Source organism: Equus caballus, chromosome 7 (assembly GCF_041296265.1).
Source record: "Equus caballus isolate H_3958 breed thoroughbred chromosome 7, TB-T2T, whole genome shotgun sequence".
Classification (NCBI taxonomy): domain Eukaryota; kingdom Metazoa; phylum Chordata; class Mammalia; order Perissodactyla; family Equidae; genus Equus; species Equus caballus.
Genome location: NC_091690.1, coordinates 76,344,890 through 76,370,066, shown reverse-complemented (window position 1 = coordinate 76,370,066; position 25,177 = coordinate 76,344,890). Strand labels below are relative to the sequence as shown.

Here is a 25,177-nt window from a genome sequence, read left to right as displayed (position 1 = left end):
AAAGTGCAGAACATTCGCAATTATTCACATTCATAAAGTGGATCAGAGCCAGAGTTGTTCCAAAATTACTTTTGCTTCTGAAACTTGTTTTATAAAGTTACTGATTTTTCTTCTAGGACTATTTTTAATTTTCTGATTGTTTGGTTCTGGTTGATATTAAAAGGAATGCATTTACAATGTTCTTACAACTAAATGAAAAGGAGACTCTCTGACACTAGAACTGAACAAGATCTGAAATTTCGTCACAAGTAATCCAGTTCAAAGGGAGTTGACTGACTGAGAAAACATTAGATTTCTGTCAATTTCAGAGAGAACATCTTGATAATGTCTCTGTGGATCTTGTGGGTCTTGATGTTATAAATGACTGGTTTCATCAGCTATGGAAAGAGGATATATACATTGCCCATGATGATATGAAAGAGCAGGGAGGAATGCCTTGCAAACCTGTGAACAATGGAAAGGCCTAGCACGGACATAAAATGCCACGACAGCCAGAATGTGAGACATACAAGTGTTGAGAGCTTTGAGTTGCTCCCCGAACAAGGCAATGGTCATTACAGATCTGTGAATCAAAATATACGAAAGCAATATGAAAAGGAAGTCTGAGCCCATAGCGAGCAACATGACCAACAAGGCATAGAGGCTGTTGAGCCATGTATCACAGCAGGAGAGTAGAATCATATTCTGGTATAGAGAGTAGGAGCGAGAAAAGATATTATCATGACAGTAGGAGAAACCAAGGAGGTACAGGCCAGGAAGGATGGTGAAGGATACACTTGAACCCTCAAAACACTCCAATCTTCACTATACAGGAGGTGGTGAGCACTGAGGGATATATCAGAGGGTTGATGATGGCCACAAAGCAATCAAAAAACATGGCTAAAAGCATGGCTGACTGCATGAAAGAAGAGGTATGGACAAAATGGAGCTGGAAGACACAGGCATATAAATGGATACTTATGAAATTAAGTAATAGCAGTCCAGTACTGCAGGCATGGTTGACACATAGAGATCCAAGTCAGCTCCTGCCAGCATGGCCAGAAAGTAGTACTTGGACTGTTTCAGGGGTGAGTCCATGCGGACAATGTGAATAATGGTGTCGAGGACAGGTGCCAGATACACCAAGAAAATAGGGATGGAGATCCAGCAGCAGCCCCATTCAAATCCAGGAAAACCTGGAACTTGGAAAAGCTGACATTGAAACATGATAGACAACACATGATGCCAGGGACCACTAGACATAACAGAATTTAAAAAAAATGACTTTCTCATTTTGAGTTTTAACAAAACTTTATGCCAGGTGAGAATTGAAAGAGTGAGTTGACTCATTTAGCATCTTTTCCTAAATCCCAAAGATCTCAGCCTGGGATGATAATATTAGGCAATACGGAAGTTGGAGGCTTATTTTTAATGGATGTGAACAACATCAAGGCAGCATTGCTAGCAGGATTCAGGTCTAGAAGAAATTTGCATTTCTATATGCATCCGGAATCAACAAGGTAGGAAAAAGTCTCTCATTTTTAAGTCAAGGATTTCAGGAGGTCAAATCAGAGGTGAAATATGATTGGTGATAGAAAGGGGTTTGAAAACAGGTCAGTTGAAGTAAAGCAAAGAGACAAAGACATTGATAACCCATATAAAAATGTGAGTCAGTTGGCTGATGCACAGATCAACCAGTGTTCTCTTTTATACTGTGTTGTCGCTGAGTACTTCCAAGGACAGAAAATAAAAGCATAGAGGCATTGCTGCTGGCGTACTCAGTCTAAAACTCCTGCAGTACCTAGAAGCAGGTTCTCCAGTGGGTTCTTGAGCCCTTCATAACATCTGAAGTTGTGAAATGACACTCACCCAAAGATCGTGTCTGTCTTCTTCAGATCTCGGGTTTTGGATTGACTTTCCCTTTTCTTGGGGCTGCCACAGAGTCATGGATCCAGACATGTGTCAACATGGAAGGAAGCAAAGAAGACATCAACTAAAGGGATTTGGAAGCCAAGGAGAATTCTGAAAAAATAAAAAGAAAGTGAGGTTGGGAGAAAGGCAGAGATTGACAGGATTCTACCCAAAGGGCTCTCAAATAAAGAATGATATTCTTTTCTATGCCAAAGATAACTGACAGAATTGCTAAAAGTTTCATCTGGCCTGCTGGTAAATTGGTACGACATTCTCTGCAGCCTCTCTGTCTTCTCTTTGTTCTATTTTTCTAATATCAGATCACCCATGACAAAATACACAATTGCACACCAAACTGTGAGTCTTTAACAGTTCTTGTGTGTTTATCATGAGAATAATTTGGTGACTTGCTATTCTTTACCTCTTTTTGGTTCAGTTTTATTCAATAAGCATTTATACTATTCCTATCTATTAAATATAAATAGTAAGTGTCTTAGGTGTTGAAAGTAAAAGATAATGATATTATTTTGCCCTCAGAAAATGTATAAGCAATTTAGTTCAAGAAGCTTCCTGTTCTTTAAAGATTTTCAATTACTTCTATCATTCTCTTTCTCAGATTCATGTGGCAATAAAATATTTCCACGTAAATTTATGATGCACCCTTTTGTCTCCTCTGCTAACCTGAATCATTAATATTCACTTCTAGTCCTTATAGTAACTCAAGCTCCACCTCTGAAATGAAATCAGAGGGCACAAAGAAGATTAGGAAATACCACAAATAAATTCAAGAAGGAATTATTACAAGGGGAAAATGGAGATGAAGGTGATTTTGCTTTGTTGGCAAGGGAGTGAAATGGCTAAGAGGGCTGACCTTCTCCGTCTCTCATGAGCCCCGAGCTGGGGAGGTGCTGGCGCAACATGTGGGACACAGGGGAAAGTGGGAGAACTCAGGTCTTGGGTGGTGCTGCTCCTCTCTCCTCTGTTCCCCAGCTGCCTTCTCATTCTGGATGGTAGAATGAGGTTTAAACTTCACCAAAATATCAGACTTTGCACCTAAACCAAGGTTAGACAGTCTTGACTCCATGAAGAAAAGGGAGGCAATAAAAAGTAAAAAAGATACTTGAAAAGAAAAAGGAAGTTAGGAAAGGAGAGAGCAGAACAATTCTGAAGGTGTTCTGGACATTGATTTATTATTTATCTACCAGACATAGACTAAAATAACAGAAGATTTAGAATAGGCAATTTTACCCTTCCTCTCATCTTACATGTGAGATCCAACCATGAAAAAAGAAAGATCTGATTTTCTGCAAGGAAGAGATTTCCCACCTTGCTGTGATGATCTGCAGCCTCCTCCAGAGTTTAATCGTGTATTTCTGGAATGCAAGTCCCCTGAGATGCCCTGGGATTTCCCTCATTTTATTCCCACTGGGGCCAATTTACCTTTCACACTTATCCTCTTGATACAATTCCCAGTCCAATATGGTCAAAAATGTGTGCACTTGTTGTTGGTGTTCCAGGATGTAGCCATGAACAGTTGAAACTTGCTGGAACTCAGTTTCTTAAATGGGAAGATAATTTCCAGAAATTCATATATGTGTGTATGTGTGTGTGTATGTATGCAAAAATGTACAAGAATCTTCATAGCAGGACTATTCATTACAGTCAAAAGCTAAAAAGGATCTAAATGCTCATCAACAGTAGAATCAATAAATTTATTTTGGTATATACATAAAATGGAATACTATCCAGTAATTAAAAAGAATCAAGTACAGTTATATCAACAACCTGAATGCAATTCACAAAGATTATGCTTCATAAATAAGTCAGACATAAAAAGCATGGTAACATTCAATTCATACAAATTTTAAAAAGTGGAAAATGAATCAGTCATGATAGATAAAATGAGACAAATCAGAATAGTGGTTAACTTTGGGGAGGATGAGGTTAATGACTAAGACGGAGCGCATGGGGGTCTTTGAGGATACTTTTAATTTTATATTTCCTGGTCTGAGTTGTTGCTACAGGGCTATGTTATTTTTGCAATTGCTAATTGAGCTGTACACTTACGCTTTGTGTACATTTCTATATGAATATTTTACTCAAAGTATTTAGAAACAAAGTCAAAAACAATAAACAATGGAAAAAGCCAAATTATTTCTTTGGATTTCAAAGAATTCCGACAAACTGAGGTATTAACACATTCTTAAATGGCTTTAATCAAATACATTTGAAATCTCACCACCATATCAGCTTTTGCACCTAAATCTAGGCAGACAGGCTTAAAACTCCATGAAAAAGAGGAAGGAAGGGAATAAAAAAGTAACAAAAATGCATTCAAAGGAAAAGGCAGAGCCTAGAAGTACAACATAAAGAGAAGGTGGCTCCTTGATATATGCTGTGATTTGTAAGGAGTTGCTATGCCATAGTTTTCATACATGGTCTTGGGAAAGGTGAATAAGGTGGTTAGATCACACAGGTAAAAAGTGGCAGAATAGAGATTCTTCTAATTCCAAAAGCAGTGCTGTCCTCACTACACAATGCTATGTCCCCTAAGAACAACTCCATTGATGGGGAATTCTTTGCTGTGTGTCAGGGATAAATTAGCAGGCATTCCATGACATGGAAGAAATGCTAAAATAGCATACTTGTCATCTCCGCTTACATGTCCAATGGACATCTCAAGCTAGATATTTTGAAAACCATCATTTCCCACATATTTGATTTTCTTCCTGTATATTCACAAAATTGATGAATGGTTCACTCGGTTATTCAAGCTCAAACTCCATTTGTCAAGGTGACAATACTTTCTCCTCCATCCTCCATATCTATTTACTCACTAATTTTGTCATTGTAATGATTATCATAAAAACTGATAGATATTGATTAGCAGACAGTGAGCTGCTTTTCATGTATTATTTTCATCCAGCTTTACTAGGAAATAAGCTAATTGTTAAATAGGCTTAAGTGTTTTTTTCTTGAAGTTATATGCCTAATAAATGTCAAAGCCTATATTTAAACCCAGTTTTCACTGACTCCAAAGATCATTCACTTAGCTATAATTACCACACTCCTGCATGGCCGTTCTTCCTCTTAAATATTCCCAAACTCATATCTTGTCTCTATCCTTCTCTACTCCAAATTTCTAACTGTGATCATTTCTTTCCCGGAATATCACAACAGGTTCTAACCAATTCTCTTCACTTTCCTACTGTTGACTTGCAATTTGGGTTGACAAGTCCTGTCATGAGCCAGCTTGAGTTCTAATCTCAAGTCCATAATTTAACAACTCTGCTTTTGGGGCAAATTACTTAATCTCTCTCTGTTTCAACTTCCTCACCAATAAATTAAGTATAAAAGCATATATTTTATTAATTTCATCTGAGTTAATTAAGGTAAAGTGTTTAGAAAAAGGACTGAAGTAAAATAAGTTCCCAATAAATGTTAGCTCTTGATGATGATCATCACAGTGATATTAACAATAAAAAATACTGTAACAATCAATTTTCTCTTCCTGAGGCCACAGTGGACTTTCTAAAAGACAAGTCTGATTGCATCCCTCTTTTGTGTGGTGTAATAGCCGCAAATTCCTCCAGGTTCATCCTTCCTCTCTCTTTTCTTCTCCCTGAAATGTATACATGCACACCCCCCCCCCCCCACACACACACACACATCATACGTGTTCCTTTACTCTTAGACATTTACACACACTGTCATCTCTTCCTGGATCACCACGGTCACTATTTTCACCCATATATCCTGCTTTTCTGGTGTTAGATGTTACTTCCTACAATACAGTTTTTCAGTCCCTTCTCTCCCTTTGAAACTCTTCAGCTGTGGCCTTCATTTGTGTTTCCATAGCACATAGATATGCATTAAAATTGGAACAACAAATATCACACCAGATTATATTACTCACTAATCTCCAAGCTCTGTGATTCTGGGCACTGTCTATTTATTTATTTATTTTTTTACTATAACCCTTACCATAGAGCCTGGACATTCATGCCCATACACGGTGTATTTTTAAAAACAAAACAAAAGAATTAAAAAAAAGGAAGAAAAGCTGATAAAGTGACTATGTGGGATTGAATGAACAAACCATCTGTATGACACTGGTAGCTTTCCTGGATATTTTGTCCCATTCTCGAACAACGAATCCTTACAAATAGTTACCACTTCCAGTCTGAGAGACATGCCTGGCTCATACCTGACTTGTAAGGCCATGAAACCTGGGACTCTTATTTCCAAAAATGCCTGGCTCTAGTGTGTCAAGATAATAAGGCTTTCTCACCTCTGGGGATTCTAGAAATCTGAATATCTAGGAACTCTAGAAATCTAAAATGATAAAATTTGATATCTGCTACAATTTCACAATATGACTATGGTCAATAGACACTAAAATTTTGATTACATGAATAAGAAATGATCTATTCTCATACAATCCAAAAATCCATTGTCAAAGTCCACAATAAAGGCAGCCTCCCAGCCCTTACCTATCAGAATAGACCAATCTTGGACAGGAAAGGCAAAGGGGCCTTGTTAGTCACACATGGCCTCATGTAAGCTCTAGGGAAGTCTACCCATTTCTACTCCACCATCTTTTCTTCCCAGTAACAATACATCCTAGAAATAACATCCTGAAGAAGTGCTTTGAGTAACTCCCTTCCCTAGGATGGTGTGGCTACATTCCCAGTCCTCCCTTATCTGGTTTAGATTAGAGTTTCACGGGGTGGGTTGATTTTTGCTCCTCAGCAAACTGACCATTCTAAGATCATGGTCAGCATTACTCTCTGCACAAGGAATTGTAGCCAAAATTCCCATCTCTGTGGCAGCAGTGGGCTAGCAGGCAAGTCACGTTCTCCAGAGATGCCCTGGAGGCCATTTCATCACTCCTTGTCCTTGGGGATTTCGGTTCCCACTGATTGTGGAGGAGACTTGGGCAGTCATTTGGGGATCTCCCACTGCTGATCATCCTGGATGCCAGCGTCCCCAATCTCTTTCACTCCTGTGCTCTGGGGATATAATTACCTCTGTAATTACCAGTCATTTGGGCTTAGACTCCACTCAGCAAAGCACTGCACTCTCACTTGAGAATGAAGCAGCCAAACTTGAGGGACTAATTTACTGCACCTCATCTCCTCCTGTTGTAGAGGAATATGGAACTGGAAATAAATGCCAGTATATGAATTCAATATTTCAGTATTACCATTTCTATCAACCATGTAAAGATGATCATAGTAATGTGAATTTCCATGAATAAATTTTGATTCTGGATTAAATATAATTCCACGTAATGTCTGTAAGTTTTCTAGGTCTCTTTCAGAAAACCTTACTGATTTGATGTGACAATACTGTTTATTGCTAGCAAAGCCATCCTTCTCTATTATGCAAGGACCAGAGAAAAGTGACAAAGATGGTGATTCTAGATGGCTTGAGTGAAGCCATAAAAATGCCTTGGATAACAATTGGGCCTGAGTCTAGAGGTCTAGGGTTTGGCACTCAGTTTTGTAGAAAGTCACTATAAATTTCTTTATCATGAAAATGAGGGAAATCAATTAGATCGTCTTGGCCTATTCTGCAATTTTCAGGGAACGATTTTGAATATCTGTGACAATTTAAGGATTTATACTAAAAAAATTGCTCATTTTAACGTGATTAAAGATAGATTTAATTTTCACTCCCTTTTCACTTTTCTGCTCTGTTTTCATCTTTCATTCAATATTTGTCATTTTATTATGTCTGGTTTTAATTTAGGTTGTGTCACATTTTCTTAAATATAGGGAAAATATTAAAACAAAACAAATAAATTCCCTTGAAAGACATCATTTATGTCATAGTCCAATGAAATCATATAAATCCTGATGGAAATTTCTCAAATATCCTGATGGCCACAGTTAAACAGATGCACTGTGTAAAATGATTTTTATTATGCTTCTAAAGTATAGATAATATTTTTTCAGTATTTCAATCATGATGAGAGTATTATTTACAGACATCTTATACAATATATAAGTAAATTATATAATAAAAGCTAGATGAAAAATAATATACAATAAAAAGAGTATTCACAAAATTAATAATATTAGCAACTCCTGTAAACTGGGATTTTAAGCCTACCCTGGGTTTGTGGTGAATAAATTGTCTCCACTGCTAGCATATTCAGAATCCTGAGCATTCAGTTCTTTGAACTAGCCTTGTAGAAGGGTCTTATCTCTTCAGCCATGCCAACACACTTAGGGGGTTGGTCTCATTTATATTTATCCAGTTTTGAAACAAACCTGCTTTATGCGTCCTTGAAGACAGTGAAAATTCAATGGACTGCTTCTGCCCCCTGCTGGTGTCCAGATGGGACTGTGAGAGAAATTATCAAAGAGTGAGCACTTAATTTATTGTTCAAAGCAGGCTGTGCATGGGTGTCATTAAATAATTATGCTGAAGAACAAGCAAAAACCTGGACTGTCCTGGAAAACAGAGGTGTTTCTTATTCAAAATAATTATAAAGTGACTGACTTTCAGACTCAACACTCTTCCTCTATGCCTTTAGGGTAAGCAAGGACTATTGTCATTACTCTACCTAATCTGAAAAAGGCAGCAAGAAATTACATAGGGAATCATTTTCAAAGGACAGAAAAAAAGACAGAGATGCCTGGACATGTAGGACAGTTTGGATTGGAGGGGATAAGAAAGTCTCCCCTGAAAGACTGATCCATTTAATTTGATCAGAGATATGCTTTCCAAATCAACATTGCAGACAAAGTACACAGAGGGAATGCCATAATCCTATCACTGCCCCACTCTCAAGTTCACTGCAGCTTGTCCTCTCTTTTATTTTATGCCAGGCTTTGTTCTGGCTTCTAGCAATTCAGAAAGAAATATTATGCACAGATTTTGAGGTGGCACAACACAGCATGATGTTTTGGGAAATGATGGGTCTCTTTTTTTAAATATAGGTGGAGCGTATGCTGCATCTGACATATATGACCACCTTCCTCTTTAAATCTTCATCAATTGGTCTCATCAACGCTGTCCTCTCTTCATTCCCATCCTACCTCTCAAATTAGAACTTTAAAAAATCTCCAATACTTATTCCTCTTCTATTTTCAAAAAGCTGATATTCTCTGTGGTAGCACCACTAACCTTTGGGGCTAGTCTGAAGAAGCCTGGCTGAGAGTATGTGTTTTTCATGCATGCCTACATTCACAGAATGTTTGAACCTTTTGTAATCAATCCCAGGGCCTAGTCTCTACATTTGAGTTAGGATGGGAATGATAGGAATCATATTTGGATTCTGAGTGCTACGTCCAAGGTCAGCAAGAATTCCTAGGGCAGCATCAGTTTTATATATCACATAAATCTTATATATGATGACACAATATTGGCAGCACGTGGCAAGCAAGAATCAGATATATATTTTAAGATATGAGCGTTTGGGCTTACAGTATTTTTTAAATGTATGTTCATTTTTCCTGTTTTTCTACCTCTCTAGTTGTATAGCTGTTAATTCTTCGGTTGATCGATTAATTAAACAATTACTTGATAAATGCCCACTGTATGATAAACCTCATTTTACATATCAATGAGGAAGAAACAGACACAACCCCTGATCTTCTAGAGCTTCCAGTATATCTAATGGATGATAAGCATTTAATAAGTGCTATAAATACAAAGCAGGGTATTGCAATGACAGTAACTTATTTGAGAGAAGGAGAGAAACGGTGGTAGGGTTACAAAAATCTCTCTGAAGAAGTAACATTGAACTGAAAACTGAATGATGAAAGGAGGTTTTGTGAAAATATTTGGAGTAGATAATTCTAAGCAGAGAGAAGATCAAGGACAAAGATCCTGAGATAGGATTTGTTTTGAGGAAGAAAAAGATGCCTAGAGACTAGAAAGTGAAAGCATCAGTGGTCTACAATGTAGAAGCAGAGGAAGATGGGCTTGGTCATATACAGAAGTAGATGGGCCATGGGGAGAAACGACCATGATAAATAAATTACATTTTATTTTAAGAGCAGTGCTAATCCATCAGACTGTTTTCAGCAAGAGTTTACGGGATCTAGTAGATGTCTGTAGAAAAGCCGTCTAGTTTCTCTGGGGATAATATATTTTAGGGGGTAATTGCAAAAGCAATGAAACTAGCTAGTAAATTATTACACTAGCCAAGGAATACAGGATGAGGTTACTTACCAAGACAGTGGCAGTATATAGGAGTATATGTGAAATTAGGCAGATTCCAGGTATGTTTTAGGGTAGAAATTGATGAAGGATTTGATGGGCAGGAGAGGGAAGGAAAGACAGGAATCAAGAATGACTCTTCAGAATTTTCTTAAGCAATTGTGTGATTGGTGGAGTCATTTTATAATATTAGGAGGAAATGGGGAGATAGTAGATTTCTGGGGAAAATGAAATATTTTATTGTCATAGTTCTAATTTTTAGATTAAATACCCAGGTGGAGATATCAAGTAGGCAGTTTTATCCAAGAAGCTGAGCTCACAGGAGAGATGAGAACTTAGAGGTGCAAGTTTCAGTTTACAATAGTGAATAAAAATTGGCACTGTTTCTACTGGCAAGGAAATTGCAATTCAGTGTGGGACAGAGACTTTAGTCCAATAAGAAGGCTAATGCTTATCAAATTATAAATTGAATAAGTTATATAAAGGTAAATGCATTCTACCAAAATAATAGATTTATGGGAAAAATTTTTCTTAGTTAAGGGGCTTCCTGAAAAGTGATGGTTGAGATGCAGAGGAAAAATACAAGATTGTTTCACAAAGGTTAGGAAGAGGTTGGGGAGAAGATAGGAAAGACCATCTTAGGCAGAGAGAACACAACAAAATAACAATGGATAGGCTCCTGGAAAAGGCCTGACAGGGAGAAAAGGTACATTCAGGAGAAGGTCAGTCTGAGGAGCTGCCTAGTGAGGCTAGTATGACCGCGATGAGGAACAGGTCACAAAACGAAGCCAGAACCTGAACCTACTTTAACAGTTGGAGTAACTAAATCAAACCTGGAAGTCTGTATGGACTTTTAAATACCTGCCTACATTATAAGAGCCTTTAAATCATTTGTGATGGCTCCAAGGCCAAAACTCAAAGCAGGAAAACAATGTGAAGAAGCCAATCAATTCTGCTGCAATGAGGCTTTTTAAAATTCTAGACTTAGCTGTTCCATATTGACCTTCCAATATTTAGTACAGCAGGTTCTAAGTAAGAGAAAACAATTTCTCATCCTTTCAATAAATGAATACTTCACCAATTGATTAAGTAAATAAGTGGGAGGAGAACACTAAGCTGATATCAGAGGCTGAGTGTCTTCAATCTAAGTTTCTACGTCACAAGGACGCAAAAGAGTTGAACATCTCAAGGGGTAAATGCTCCTGTGGGAAATCATTCACCGAGGTCGCATGCATAAATATTCCCCTTTGCCTATCCCAAGGAAGAAGAAGTACTCGTTGGCTATGTCATTTGGAATAGGAGAAAACAGGAACATCTCCACTAGATACTACTTGGAGCAAAAATAGACTTGAAGACAGCACAAAATGGAAAATTATGGGTATAAAGTGACTAGTTAAATGGATTTTGGATACTTAAAAGCCAAATATTACTCTTCACTTTAAATGCTTAATGAATTGGAAGGAGGAAACCAATAATTAATTTGAGAACCTCATCTCTCAATTTTATAGGTACACTATCTCACCAGCATCCCCGGGAAAATGACCCAGGCAACATATCCTTTATGAAAATTAGCTTCCTACTTTAGTCTCATATGTTTACATGTAGCTTCTAAGGATATCTCTGCACCTGCCAGTGGATGAATAATGGCTCTTAAATGACATCAGGAGAACACCATTCTCTTCCAGGTAGCAGATAATATACCTCTAAAGAACAGAGTTGCTTGGCTACATTTTGTAAGGTTAGTTAACCTTTAGCATGATTTTGTTTACTTAGAAATTTCATTGACCCATCTGAAATTGGAACATTTTCTTTGAAAAATACTTTCTTGTCGTCTAGAAGAAATATCTCATTTCCAGAATGATTGTTTCAGTAAGTCCTCGCACGAATTCCTCCTCTTTCCTTCTCACTGGATTTTCTGGTCTGGAGCAACAATATCCCTGGATCTCCATTCCCTTCTCCAGCATCTATGCCATGGTGCTGTTGGGTAACTGCATGGTGCTCCACGTGATCTGGACTGAGCCCAGCCTTCACCAGCCCGTGTTCTACTTCCTGGCCATGCTGGCCCTCACCGACTTGTGCATGGGACTGTCCACAGTGCACACAGTGCTTGGGATTCTGTGGGGGTTCATTCGAGAGATCAGCTTGGATTCCTGCATCGTCCAGTCCTATTTCATCCACGGTCTTTCCTTCACGGAGTCCTCCGTCCTCCTTACTATGGCCTTTGACCGATATATTGCAATTTGCAATCCACTGCGTTATTCCTCCTTCCTGACTAATTCGAGGATTATCAAAATTGGGCTCACCATATTAGGTAGGAGTTTCTTCTTTATTACACCCCCCATCATCCGTCTGAGATTTTTCCATTATTGCCGTTCCCACAGCCTCTCTCACTCATTTTGCCTGCACCAGGACCTTCTCCGTCTAGCCTGCTCAGACATCCAATTCAATAGCTACTATGCCCTAATGCTGGTCATTTGCACACTATTGTTGGATGCTGTTCTTATCCTCTTCTCCTATGTCCTGATTCTTAAGTCAGTCCTGGCAATTGCTTCCCAAGAGGAGCGGCATAAGTCATTTCAGACCTGCATCTCCCACATTTGTGCTGTCCTTGTCTTCTACATTCCTATCATTAGCCTAACAATGGTCCACCGTTTTGGCAAGCATCTCTCCCCCATCGTCCATGTCCTTATGGGCAACATCTACATCCTTTTCCCACCTTTGATGAACCCCATTATCTACAGTGTGAAGACCCAACAGATTCGTAGCAGAATGCTCAAACTCTTTTCTCTGAAAATATATTGAGATATGCAGGTCTTTTAAAAAACAAAACAGCAACAACAATAATAAACAGAGAAAAACTAAAACAAAAATAAATTCCATTATAATTAGAGATTTAGCCGTGAGTCCACGATCCTTGATTTTAAAACATACTTTAAATGTAGTCAGAGAATCACTTACAAACAAGTCCCATCTTAACCTATGTCCTGGAAGTGAGTTTTTCTGGGGCTGGAGGTGGAAGATTCTGTCAGAAACATCCCCTAAATTCTCCACCAGCTGTTGACTTGTGTAAAACAAAGCATATGTAGGTCGTGCCACACCTTCAGAAAGTTTTAAAATCCATGACCTAATGGAGGGAGGTCAGCCAAAGGAAGGAAGATGAGTAAAGGAGCTGATGAGAATAAATTTCTTATGATCCCTGGTTTTACACAGAAAGGAACAGGTTTGGAAGGTCTGTACTTTTGATTGATGTTCTAGAAAGCTTCTATATTGTAACACTAACTTATAAAATAACCAAACCTATTCCAGAGAAGGAAAGGCAATTTCAGAGTCATCAACTCAGGTCCTGATATTTAGAATAGATAAACTTAACACTGGTGTTAAAAGCACCATCTGGCATTTCTCAGCCTTTTGAGAAACTAGCAGAAACTTTCCTCCATAGATTCCAGAAAGCAAACTCCTAAGGAATCAGAAAGCTGTTATACGTGAATTAGGCAGTCTCTGGGGCTGTGGTCAATGTGGCGGCCTGAAGAGCCGGTGAGAAATAGTAACCTGTAGAAGTTGACCTGACTTCGTTATAAGGCCTGCAAGGCTACTATCCAGCCTGGGTAGGAAACATTACAAAAACAGCCACAGTGAGTTTAGGGAAACACACAATCTCTTCTTTTTGCTTTTGTTATAGGTAAACTGTCATGTCATTGTACACTGCTGCCTTAAATGACCTCACAACTAATAAGGAGAAAGCTAACAGGTGAGGTGACAGAACTAGAATGCAGAAAATCAGAAAGTCCAGGCTCAGTTGGTGTTCATTTTGGTCTCACGTCAAAAAGCTAAGGTCCAGAATGGGAGACATCAGGGATTCTTAGAAAGGAGGAAACATGTTTTAGTAAAAACAATCTGCTGATAATAAATTCACATGCAGATGCTCACTGTATAGTGTACCTCTTAATCTTCCTTGGTCTAACAAATTTTATTGTTAAATAGACTTAGAAGAGTTTCTACCTGAGGTTGTGTCTCTGTACTCTAAGATATTTGGGACCACTACTTGAAAAAGGGAGACTTTGCTAGAATAATAAATGGACATCTCTAGAAAATGCATCCATTTTCTAGAATGACTCTCATAGAAATTTGTAAAATAATACCAACCTAACCAAGAATTCCATTACAGTGGGAATTGTTGTCCTAAAACTTTTCTACTAAAAGTGTGGTTTCTGATCCTGTAGCCTCAGCATCATCTGGGAGCTTGTAGGAAGTGCAGAACCTTGAGCTCCAGTCAAGCCCTAGTGAATCAGAATCTATGTTAGCTTTTGGGATGCTGGTAGTGTTCTCATTCTTGGTCAGAGTGTTGGTTATAAGCTTTCATTAATTTTGCGGCAATTAATCAAGTTTTATCTTTATTTATGTATCTTTTTATACTTAATTTAATAATGAAATACAAATTTAAGGAATATCAAAGTGTCAATTTACAGGTAATCCTGGTATGTTAAATATATGTTTTTATTTCTGCTGCTTTCTATAATCCACTAAAGCTACAGATGTACACAGAGAGACATCATAAGAGGAAAGATTTCAGTGTATATGGAAACAAATTTTATAAATAGAGAAACTTTAGATATTATTCTTAAAAGACAAAACAAGATAGATAAATATGAAATCTAGGTGCCTGCAGACAGGCATACCAATGAGAAGAAAAATGATCTGAACAGAACAATCCTGGAAAAACACAGGAATTTCTTATAAGGTACTGGAGAGAGGTGGGACTGAGAATGGCAGAAAAGGTGAACATCCTTGTAAGGTTTCCTTACTAAAGTACCCAGAAACCCACTCTTTTTTAATTCTGGCAAAATGATTGGTCTCTGTAGTAATTAAATCAAGTATGATCCAGACATAGGGGCATTAGATACAAAGGATACTAGGAATATGATAATAGATATCATATATAAAAGAGAGAGGTTACATAAAATAATACATATTGAATGCTGAAGTCCAAGAAGAACTTTTCCCCATTCATCTCTTAACATGCTAACCAGACTGATGTTCCACAGTTAAGTGATTGTAGTGCTATTCACTATAAAAACTGTCCCCAAAGAAAAGACTAACAGATACTGGCTTCTGAGTATTTACTCACTGAATTGGGTAGGCTCCTTCCTCATCAGCCTACAAAGTAACTGACCAGGTAACAAATCCCGCCATGCTCATCGAAATCCCTACTAGATCCTTGTCCCTCATCATGAAATATGGAAGGACTGCCAAGGATTACCAGGGATGTTATTAAATCTGCCAATACAAAAATCATACATCCAAAATAAATATTAAAAAAGAAAATTAACTGGGTGGAACAAAGTTTCTTCAGAGCAGAGATTAAGACTTAAAAGGAAAATGAGTCCATAATTGATACTCTTAATGAAATAGTCATATTACAGTCTTGATAAAAGAACAAATTGCTCTTAATAGGAAACAGAGAACATAGAAGATTATTTGTAGATTAAACAACAATATGAGAGATGACAGGAAAACCAATAGAAGTTTTGGGAGACAAATTTAAGAAAGCAGAACTAAAGGATAAAGTGATAAATATGGAGACTGAGAGGAAAAAAATATACAGTCAATCCAAGAACACCGGAAAGACAAAAAAGAAAAATATAAGAGGAATTTATTAGAATTAGGAATTTATCAGGAAATTATACAAGACTTTCTCCCAGAGCAAAATGTCACAAGTCCAAATTGAGAGTATCCACCAAGTACTCAGCAAAAAAACAAATATACACACATATCTGCATATATATATATATAATTTCTTAGTAAGTTAAGAGAACAAAAAGACAAGCCACAGACTAGCATGAAATATTTGCAAAATCCATATCTGATAAATGATTCTAATACAAAATATACAAAGAGCTTTTAAAATTCAACAAGAAGAAAATAAACAACTCAGCTAAAAAGTGGACAAAAGATCAACAGACACATGACCAAAGAAGCTATATAAATAACAATAAACATAGGAAAAGATGTTGAATATCATTTGTCATTAAGGAATTACAAACTAAAACAACAATGAGATATCACTATAGAAAATGCAAACCATTGACAACACCGAATGCTGGTGAGGATGTGAAGAAATAGGAACTGTCATTCATTGCTGGTGTGAATGCAAAGTATTACATCATTCTGAAAGACAGTTTAATCTTACCATGTGATCCAGCAACCACACACCTACACATCTTACCCAAATGAGTTGAAAACTTCTGTTCACACAAAGGCATGCACAAGAATGTTTACAGAGCTTTATTTATAATTGCCAAAAATTGGAAGCAACTAAGATACACAGGTAAACAAACTGTAGTACATTCATGCAATGGAATCTTATTATTTGATTAAAAAAACCACAGAACTATCAAACTGTGAAAAGACATGGAAAAACCTTAAATGCATATTGCTAAGTGAAAGAAATCTTCCAGAGAAGGCTACATGTTTATAGGGCGTCAACTGTAGGACGTTCTGGAAGAGGTTTAACTATAGAAATAGTATAAATATCAGTAGTTGCCATGGGTTTGGGGAGAGGGAGGGAGGGAGGAATAGGTGGAGCACAGGGGATTCTTAGGGAAGTGAAAGTATTCCATATGATACTGTAATGGTGGCTATATGACATTACATGTTTGCCGAAACCATAGACCTGTAAACAGAATGAGTGAACTGTAAGGTAAACTGCAGACTTTGGCTGGCAATAATGTATCAACATTGGTTCAGCAATCATTTTAAAAATGAAAAATTCATATTTAGACACATAATAATTAAATCTTAAATACAACATGGGAGTTAAGAGGACATACTAATAACTTCAAAAGGAAAATGAATATATAAGTAAACCAATGGCTTACATCTGAAGGATCAGAGGACAGAATGGTACTTGTAATTTCAACAGCAACACAGAGATCTAGAAGATAGCATGAAATCCCTTCCAAATTTTGAAGGAAGCTACTGGGCTCCTGAAAGATAATTGTAGTTACTAATATCTGAATATGTCTACACATTCACCCCCACTTCTTTGACCCATCATGATCAAAAGAAGGGCAAACATAACCACTCCTATTTTTACATATAGGGAAATAAACAATCCCAAACCTTCAGAGCCTGTGTGTACCGGAATCCACACTAGAACACAGACTGTGCAGGGAAAGAAGAAGATTGGGGAGCAGCAGATGACTGTTAGCGAAACACTGATAATACCACCCCCTCGCCTACAAACACACTAAAAAGAGAGAGTTATTACCCCAATGGTGTAAAACAGTGAGAAAAGATCTGAGACATTTTGTATCAGACATCTCCAACTGGGGAATTAAAAGAAATGATTAAAGGTGTATGAAACAGGCTTAAAAGCAGTCTTGAGAAAGTGTTGATTTTGTGTCGGGGGAACAATACTGGGAAAGTGAAGGAGTCATTTGGAGGCTTGGTTGTGGAGAAGAAGGAAGCAAGAAGCTGAAATTAAAGAACCAGCAGGAACACGACTGAGTGACAAGAAGAAAAGACACAGCAGCCGTGTCCAAACCAAAATTAGCAGCATAGAATGAAGGCGCTGCCATTCACTCCACCGACAGAAATGGGTGTCAGTTAAAACAAAGAACTAGGAAGACACCTTACTCTTCTACATACAACTGATATTGCTATTTCAGGAAAACACAAGACGTTTCAAATGGAGAGTTTCTATGAAAAGTAGAAAATTAAAATTAAAATGTTTCTATTGATGAACGTTTTATTTTTCCCACCTGAAACTACACACACACACACACGCACTCACACACACACACCCACACATCTTAGAAAAAACTACAATATATTCCTTCACCATAAAGTAATTATCTTCATGAATAATTTGTAGATATGGGAATAAAGTAAGAAAATAAAAAACTTAGAAATGGACAAAAATTGGATGATATGATTTAAGAATTGCTCGAAATTGGGATAGAAATTGAAGGGAAAAAATCATATTAGAAATAATTGCTACATTACAGTTGTCATCTGTTGTGTAACACATCACCCTAAAACTTGGTATCTCCAAACAACAATGATTTATTGTTTCTGAAAATTCTGTAGGTCACTAATTCAGGTAGCGCTTGACAATATGGTTCTGCTTCACAAGGAACTGGCTGTGGTCATTTGGTAGGCAGCATTCAGCTAGGAACTGGGCTCAGATGGAAGGCCCACAAAGACTTTTTTCATGTGTCTGACGCCTGGGTGCTGCTCCGCTAGCCACACTCTCTCCATATGGATAACTTAACGTCATCTGATGGTGATCTCAGTGGAGTCATGTTTCTAACATTGGCGCCTGGCTTTGGATTAGAAACTAAGCAGAAGTCACCAATCTTCTTATTACTCTGGCTCAATAACTCAAGAACAACCCTCATTCCTCCCACATTATTTGGTTAAAATAACTATCTTGAATTCCAGATTCAAGGGGAGATTCAAGGGGAGGCTTCATCACCGATGACAGCAATGGCACACACACACAGATGAGGGAAAAAGTGATTACACTCCTCTTCTCAGATTACCTTCCATGGTGTCCACAAGAGAATAGTGAAAATATAGTACTAGAAATTGAAAAAAGATAATAATCAAGAGGAAAAAAATAGTGTAAGGGTTAGTAATAGATACAGAAAAGGCAAAAAGGTTTTATACACATATAAACAGATTCTCTGGAAAATAAAAAAAAATCAACACCAAACCATAAAACAAAACTAAAATTAAAATTATAACTTAAGAAGTATTTCTGGAAACAAAATTAAAACTTTAATCTTTACATTGAAAGGCCTTATTTTATAACTTGAGCAAACAACCTAGAAAATTTTAATGCATTTAGAGAAAAGTTACTAGACCTGAGGAAGCATTAAAAAAAAAAAGCTCAGATTGAGAAAATAAACATCCACCTTTCCATTCATCAGGCTAGAATAAAAATGACAGATGCAGTCATCTGCAAAGTTAACAGCAAACTGTATTTCTTCCAAGGGCACGCTGCAGCTGTAATGGGTAACAATTCCCTCCTTTGGGTAACTACTGATTTCTTACTCACTGAGAAACTTTGTTCTCTAAAATCATAAACTATCAGAACTGTTGCTGCTTAAAATTATATCAGTAAGAATGAAACTTCCCACCTTGCCTAGAAGATATATGTCAATTCAAAACAGAGAAGCAGCCTTAGTACACATTTCAGGTGCAGAGCGTCTAAAACAGGATACCTGGACACAACCTTCCACACTGCACTTTATAGTTCAGACCTGACGTTGACCTCTTTATACATCCCTGCTTTGCTTTGAGTCTATTAAAAAACGGCTTTATTTGATGAGTTTGGACATGCTCATACCCCCATGATACCAACACCACAATCAAGGTGATAAACATGTCCATCACCTCCAAAAGTCTTCTTTTCTTCCTTTGTGCTTGTTTTTTTGTTGTGGTAAGAACACATAACATGAGATCTACCCTCTTAAGCACAAAACACCATATTGTAAAATTCTATACATTAAATATGTGCAGCTTTTTGTATATCAAATATACTTCAATAAAGCTGTAAAAAAAACTTTGGATTTATTTGAAATTTAGTTAAATCTAATCCTTCCCCAGAATCCAATAGTATCTCTATCATTTTCTTTGATTAGGGAAATGCCCTCTGGTTCTTTGGTGTGCTGTCTTCCTCATTATAGTGAGTCCATAAACCTCACTTTGTGAGGCTGCACTTTGTTCTTAGTATCTTTATACATCTTCATATGTCTATCAAGTCATATTTTCTTCAATCTTCAAGTTTGGGGTGCTTATTTCTACTAAGTAACATACCAAATATTCCTACAACATACAAGAACACTACTTTAAATGTTAAAAACAACTAATCAAATTCCTTCCACACGCTATATTACCTAATGCATTTCCTTTAATTGTACTCATCATTCTCCACCTATTACTCTGTTCAACATACCTTAATTATTTTTGAAAAAATCCACCCATATGTTCTATTGTATCCTTCTCCCTTGATAAGTATTCCTCAATCAAATCTGAATGGTCAGGAAAAGACAAATAATGAATAAATCATGGTACATCCATCTACTTATTATTGCCCAACTGTTACAAACAATGAAATAGATTAATATTTATTTAATTGGGGATTGTCTATTATTTATTAAGCAAAAAATAATTAAGTTGCTAAATAAAACAGGTATTATCTTCCTATTGTGATAACACACACTTACATAAGGTTTTCACGTCTCTGATCATAAAGAAAGAAGTGAAATAATTCATCCTACCCTGATCACTTTGAATGTCATAGAAAAGAAGGAAAGATTATTAAAGTTTGCCTTATGTGTGCCATGTTGTTTGATTCGTTGTAATGGGCATGCATTACTCTTGTAATTAAACAAAATCTAATAAAATACAGTAAATTGAAAAAAATAAGACAAAAGAAAGGATTAAATCTGTTGGCCTATATGCAAATCTGTCTATGTACAGGACAGATATTTTGATATATTAGAAAAAGCACAAAGCTCCTTAAGGAAGGTCCTGGTATATTCCTCCTCAAAAAGATTGTTATTAGCTAATCTAAGAGATGCTACATTTGTAATTATTTCTAGACAAATGTCTTTACCTAAGTGTTTTAATAACTCCAAATGGACAGAATAGGGGCTGTTGCTGAAGCTACTCCTCAAAGTGGCAGAACAGATTATTTTGAGAAAAGTTCAAGGCTTCAGAAATGCTGCTCCCAACCACTGAGAAACTCTACATCCTACCAATGAAAAAGAAATAAGTAAATAGTTTTGCCCTCTTTCCTAATACCAGCTTCCAGCTGCATTAGCTCATAAATGAGAAAAAAGCAGGGATCCAGTTATGTCTAAATTAGCTGTCCACAAGAAGAAGTATCTGAGATTCCTTTACAATCTTTCCATATTCGGGCCCTATGGCTTTCATTAGAATCTCTCCCTCTCGTGTTTTGGCTGAGGTACCCACATTCAGAACTCTATCTTGTCCATAAAAAAGCCATGTAGGCTTAGTGTGGATAATCTCAAATGTTAAAGCAGATTTAGAGTTAAAATTTCAACCAGTTCAACATCCTTAATTTACAGAAAAGAAAGCCATGGCCCATGGAATTTCTAGCACTATTTCATTTCAGGGCCACAATCCCTTATCCATTCTCTTGAAATCCATAGAACTTTGAAACCTGAAGGTTTTGTCTGCACAACCCGACCTAAAGTGATTGCAAAACCTGACGCAAACTGATGTGGTGATGTTTATCATCTTTATTTATCCTACATAATTAAATATTCCTATGTTCTTTGAAATAATATCAATCTATTTGATTATGAGGTACTCACTTAGACCCCTATGATTTTGTTAACTAATATCAATTTTTCTAAAACATGGAAAATTATTTTCCTAAAAGATGTGGCCTAAGGATTTCAGATAATGGATTATAGACAGAAACTAAATGTATTGAAAGGCATGGATAGTAATTAATCCATCTTTGTAGGATATTACTGGAAGTGGGTTTTAAACTAGTAACAGTTTATGCCTTCTTGCTTATCATGTGTATGTGAGATCATTATCTGCCAAAACACTTTGATCAAAAAGTAATGCATAACTCTTCAAGTGGATGGGACAGCTAGAGCTGTAGAGTCCCCAGACTTAGAAATATCAGAATAAGTCTTCAGTAGAGCCTACAGCTTCCACCTGTAGATCCTATTCTTTGTTCTTCTGGTCACCACTAGACAATCAAGGGCAGAGGCCAATTTATATTGTCACCTGATTCCTCATTGTTCTTCCTCAATTTCTTTTCATCTAATATACTTTGATTCCTTTAATTTTTTTCCCAAGGATAGGCAGGATAAGTACCTCTCCTTTTTTATATCCAAAACTGCAAGGAGAAACTATCTGGTTAACTATCATTTACAGTTTTAAGACCTTGGGATGAAAAACGTTTGAAATGCAGGGAACACTTAGTGTTTCTCCGTATAGCACTCACACTGTGTAACAAGATACAGCCTCTCTCAGCCAGGGAGCTCAGATGTCTAGATAAGTTATTGAGGGATTTGGGCACTTACCTGTCATTGATTGCCTAATCAAGGTCAGCTGATAGTCAGTCATCATATTTATAGGAAAGTTATATTAATATAAGTGAAAAAGGTTCTCAAGAAGTTCCTGGTAATTACCAGTAAATCATGGATATTAGGAAGCTTCTATGTAAAAGAAATTGATGCTAAAACATCTTTCTCCACCAATCCCAAAATCCACATGGAGTCAGTTTTGAATCCCATGAATATAATGGAATTTGTCTTTATTTCTCCTTTCCTCCTTCTGGATCCCTCAATAAAGTGTCCTTTAAAAAAATGAAAGGGATCTCTATAGTGGCTGATGGTATTTCTGGACTCCTCTGATGATGACTAACCCTACTGTGTGACCAATGGAAGAGAGGAAACTAAGGAGCCTTAAAATTTCAGGATAAATAAGATGACAGAATGCAGTTTAAGGTATCTTCTAAGAAGTGTACAAATCTTCCACACGTGGCATTGACAACTTATGTTTGCAGATGCCTCCATGGGAACAGGATGTCACTGCCATAGCATCAGTCTCTGACATGAAAAATAAACTTGAATATTTAGCTGTAGGTATGTGTTAACTTGGGTTAACACTCCGGGTAAGCTCCAAGAGCACTTATCAGAGGAAAAAATGGACAAATTGTAGAGGGATAGAAAGCCGGGGTAGTTCTCCCTGAGAACTATGGACCAGAGCCAGCTCTAGGTCATCTCTTTGCACGAGGGGAGTAAAATTTAATCCTCTGGGGTCTGAAGATCTTGGGCCTGAGAGATGCCTAGAAGGAGGTATAAATAGACCATTCCAGGCTTCCTATTTGTGTTTTGGGCATCTCCTTGCTCTTATTTTTTCTCCACTCAACAAGTTATATATCTTCAGGACCCTAGAAAATATGGGTAGGTAAACTGATTTATGCTCAGTGAAGACACGTAGAAAAAGACACCAGAAAAAAAAGTCAGGCAACTGCAGAAGCTGCTCATTCTTCCTAGAACGCAATCATCTTGCATTTTCCTGAACCCTGATCTATGATGTATTGGACGTGGCTTTAATCTGACTTGGTCTGCTATTGTAGTATCTCTTTGTGCTCTTTTTTATGTATTTTTCCCCTTTTAGCATGTGTTTATGCAATGGTCATTTTTCTTGATATGCAGATCTGAATGTTGTACTTAGACGCATTCTTGTAGTTAAAAACAAGGCTCAGTGGTTAAACAAGTTCAGTAGTTAAAGATAATATATATATGTACACATACATGAATGTATGCATCAATTTTTCCATAGAATTTACTGAATATTCATTATATATCAGGTGGTAGGCTAGGCATAGATTAAGCTGAAACTCAGAGATTTTAACTCTTTTCCCTATATAACAAAGATGTTACATTGGTGATGGGGCAAGAATAAATCTCCATTTCTAAGCCCAAGTGCTCATCACTATGCTGAACTGCTTGCATTTTATAAAGGTAAGTAACAGATTTTGGGAGAAAATTACAAATTGATACTATATGCTCAATGTAAGAAAATATCTTTGCCTTTATGAATACCCTAAACTAGTTCAATCTCTGTTTAGTGGATCATAAGCCTGAAGTTCAGAAAATTAAACTTGTTCAAGTAACAATTATTTTGGTCTTAATACTGGTAATTTTTCAACTGTTGTTTGGATAGAAATTTATCTGATTTATATAGCAACCATCTAAAATATTACCTTCGGAATTGATGCACATTTTTAATTGGTGCTTAATTTTAGATATTTTATAAAGGAAAATTAACCTCCAAATTAAGTAACTTTTTAATGTTCATACAATCACAATATGAGGTAACCAGTATTTAAATCCAATTCTATGTGGCCCCAGAAACACATGTTTTTATTAAGAACGTGATGCCTCTGTCCGTATACCCACGATTCGGTCAGAATACGCTATCAGTAATATTATAAAATAATGCTTCCAGGAGCCCCAGGCCTATGAATTAGGTAACTGAAGGTGATAATGCTACACTCAAAACAATGGCAAATAGAACGAAACAGATCACTGGTGTCGCAGACGATCACCGCTGTCACCAAAAGATCACTTAGAAGAAAACTCTGATTTTTGTTTTCCTTCTCTCCCACCTCCATTTCTGTGTTTCTTTCTATCACTCAGACTCTTCTCACCCCCACCTCTAATGTCCTTAGGAAGCTCCACTCACATAAGCCCCTTCCCCATAACTACACTTGACTCACACACTTGGCTCTGGCATGGATCTATGTCAGGCATGCTCCCAAATTAATCTTTTCTGTCACTCTCTGAACACACAATCCCACTTAAAAGAAACTTCAAACTAACTTAAGCTATATGTTAAATGGCTGAACAATTGGTTTATGTAATTAAAATAGATCCATAGACTTAAGCATCTCAATATTTTATTATAGTATTTTTAAAGACTCGTATATGAACTTAAGAAAAGGCCTAATGGGCTGACCATTTGAGTATTATATGTTCTAAACTGTAACTCAAAAAATGAGGTCCAAATATTTCAATCATATAAAATGAGGGTCAGAATACTGAATACCTAATAAAAAATAAAAGTAGTAGAACTATACTGTCAAATGATTAGCATACTGAACTACAGCAGAATCAAGGGATGAAGAAGCAGTCATTCCTTAAGCCCATGTATCACCTCAGAAAATAAAGAGTTTAGCTAGATTTTATTTGGGAATCGGGGCTGGGGTCCTATGTTTATATGAAAACCACACACACACATATCCAGCCTACCCTGCAGTTGCATCTCCTAGCTTGCGTTTTCACCCAACATCTCCCTTGCTTCTATCCACATTCTTTTGGAACTCCAGATGAATAGTAATCAGTAAATTACCCTCTGTCCATTTTATTGAAGGACTATGGACCCCTGCTTTATAATATGAAAACATTGTCATCTGCTGGTGGTATTTTGAAATATATACTATATGGTCTAATTATCAATCAGTGACCCAAGTGGGATAGAATATTATTCATTCACCACGTGCTAGGCATATCCATTCAAGAACTCAATTCAATTTGGCCTTTAAAATAGT

The 25,177-nt window shown here is 36.9% G+C and overlaps 1 protein-coding gene and 1 pseudogene across 1 annotated transcript; one reads left to right on the top strand and one right to left on the bottom strand.

Moving 5' to 3' along the window:
• Positions 288–1,206, bottom strand: OR51AM1P (olfactory receptor family 51 subfamily AM member 1, pseudogene; annotated as a pseudogene).
• On the top strand, positions 11,923–12,867 carry OR51V1 (olfactory receptor family 51 subfamily V member 1). Its single transcript, NM_001391388.1, has one exon. It carries the CDS (start codon positions 11,923–11,925, stop codon positions 12,865–12,867), a length of 945 nt encoding a protein of 314 aa, NP_001378317.1.
• Positions 12,868–25,177: the final 12,310 nt, after the last annotated feature.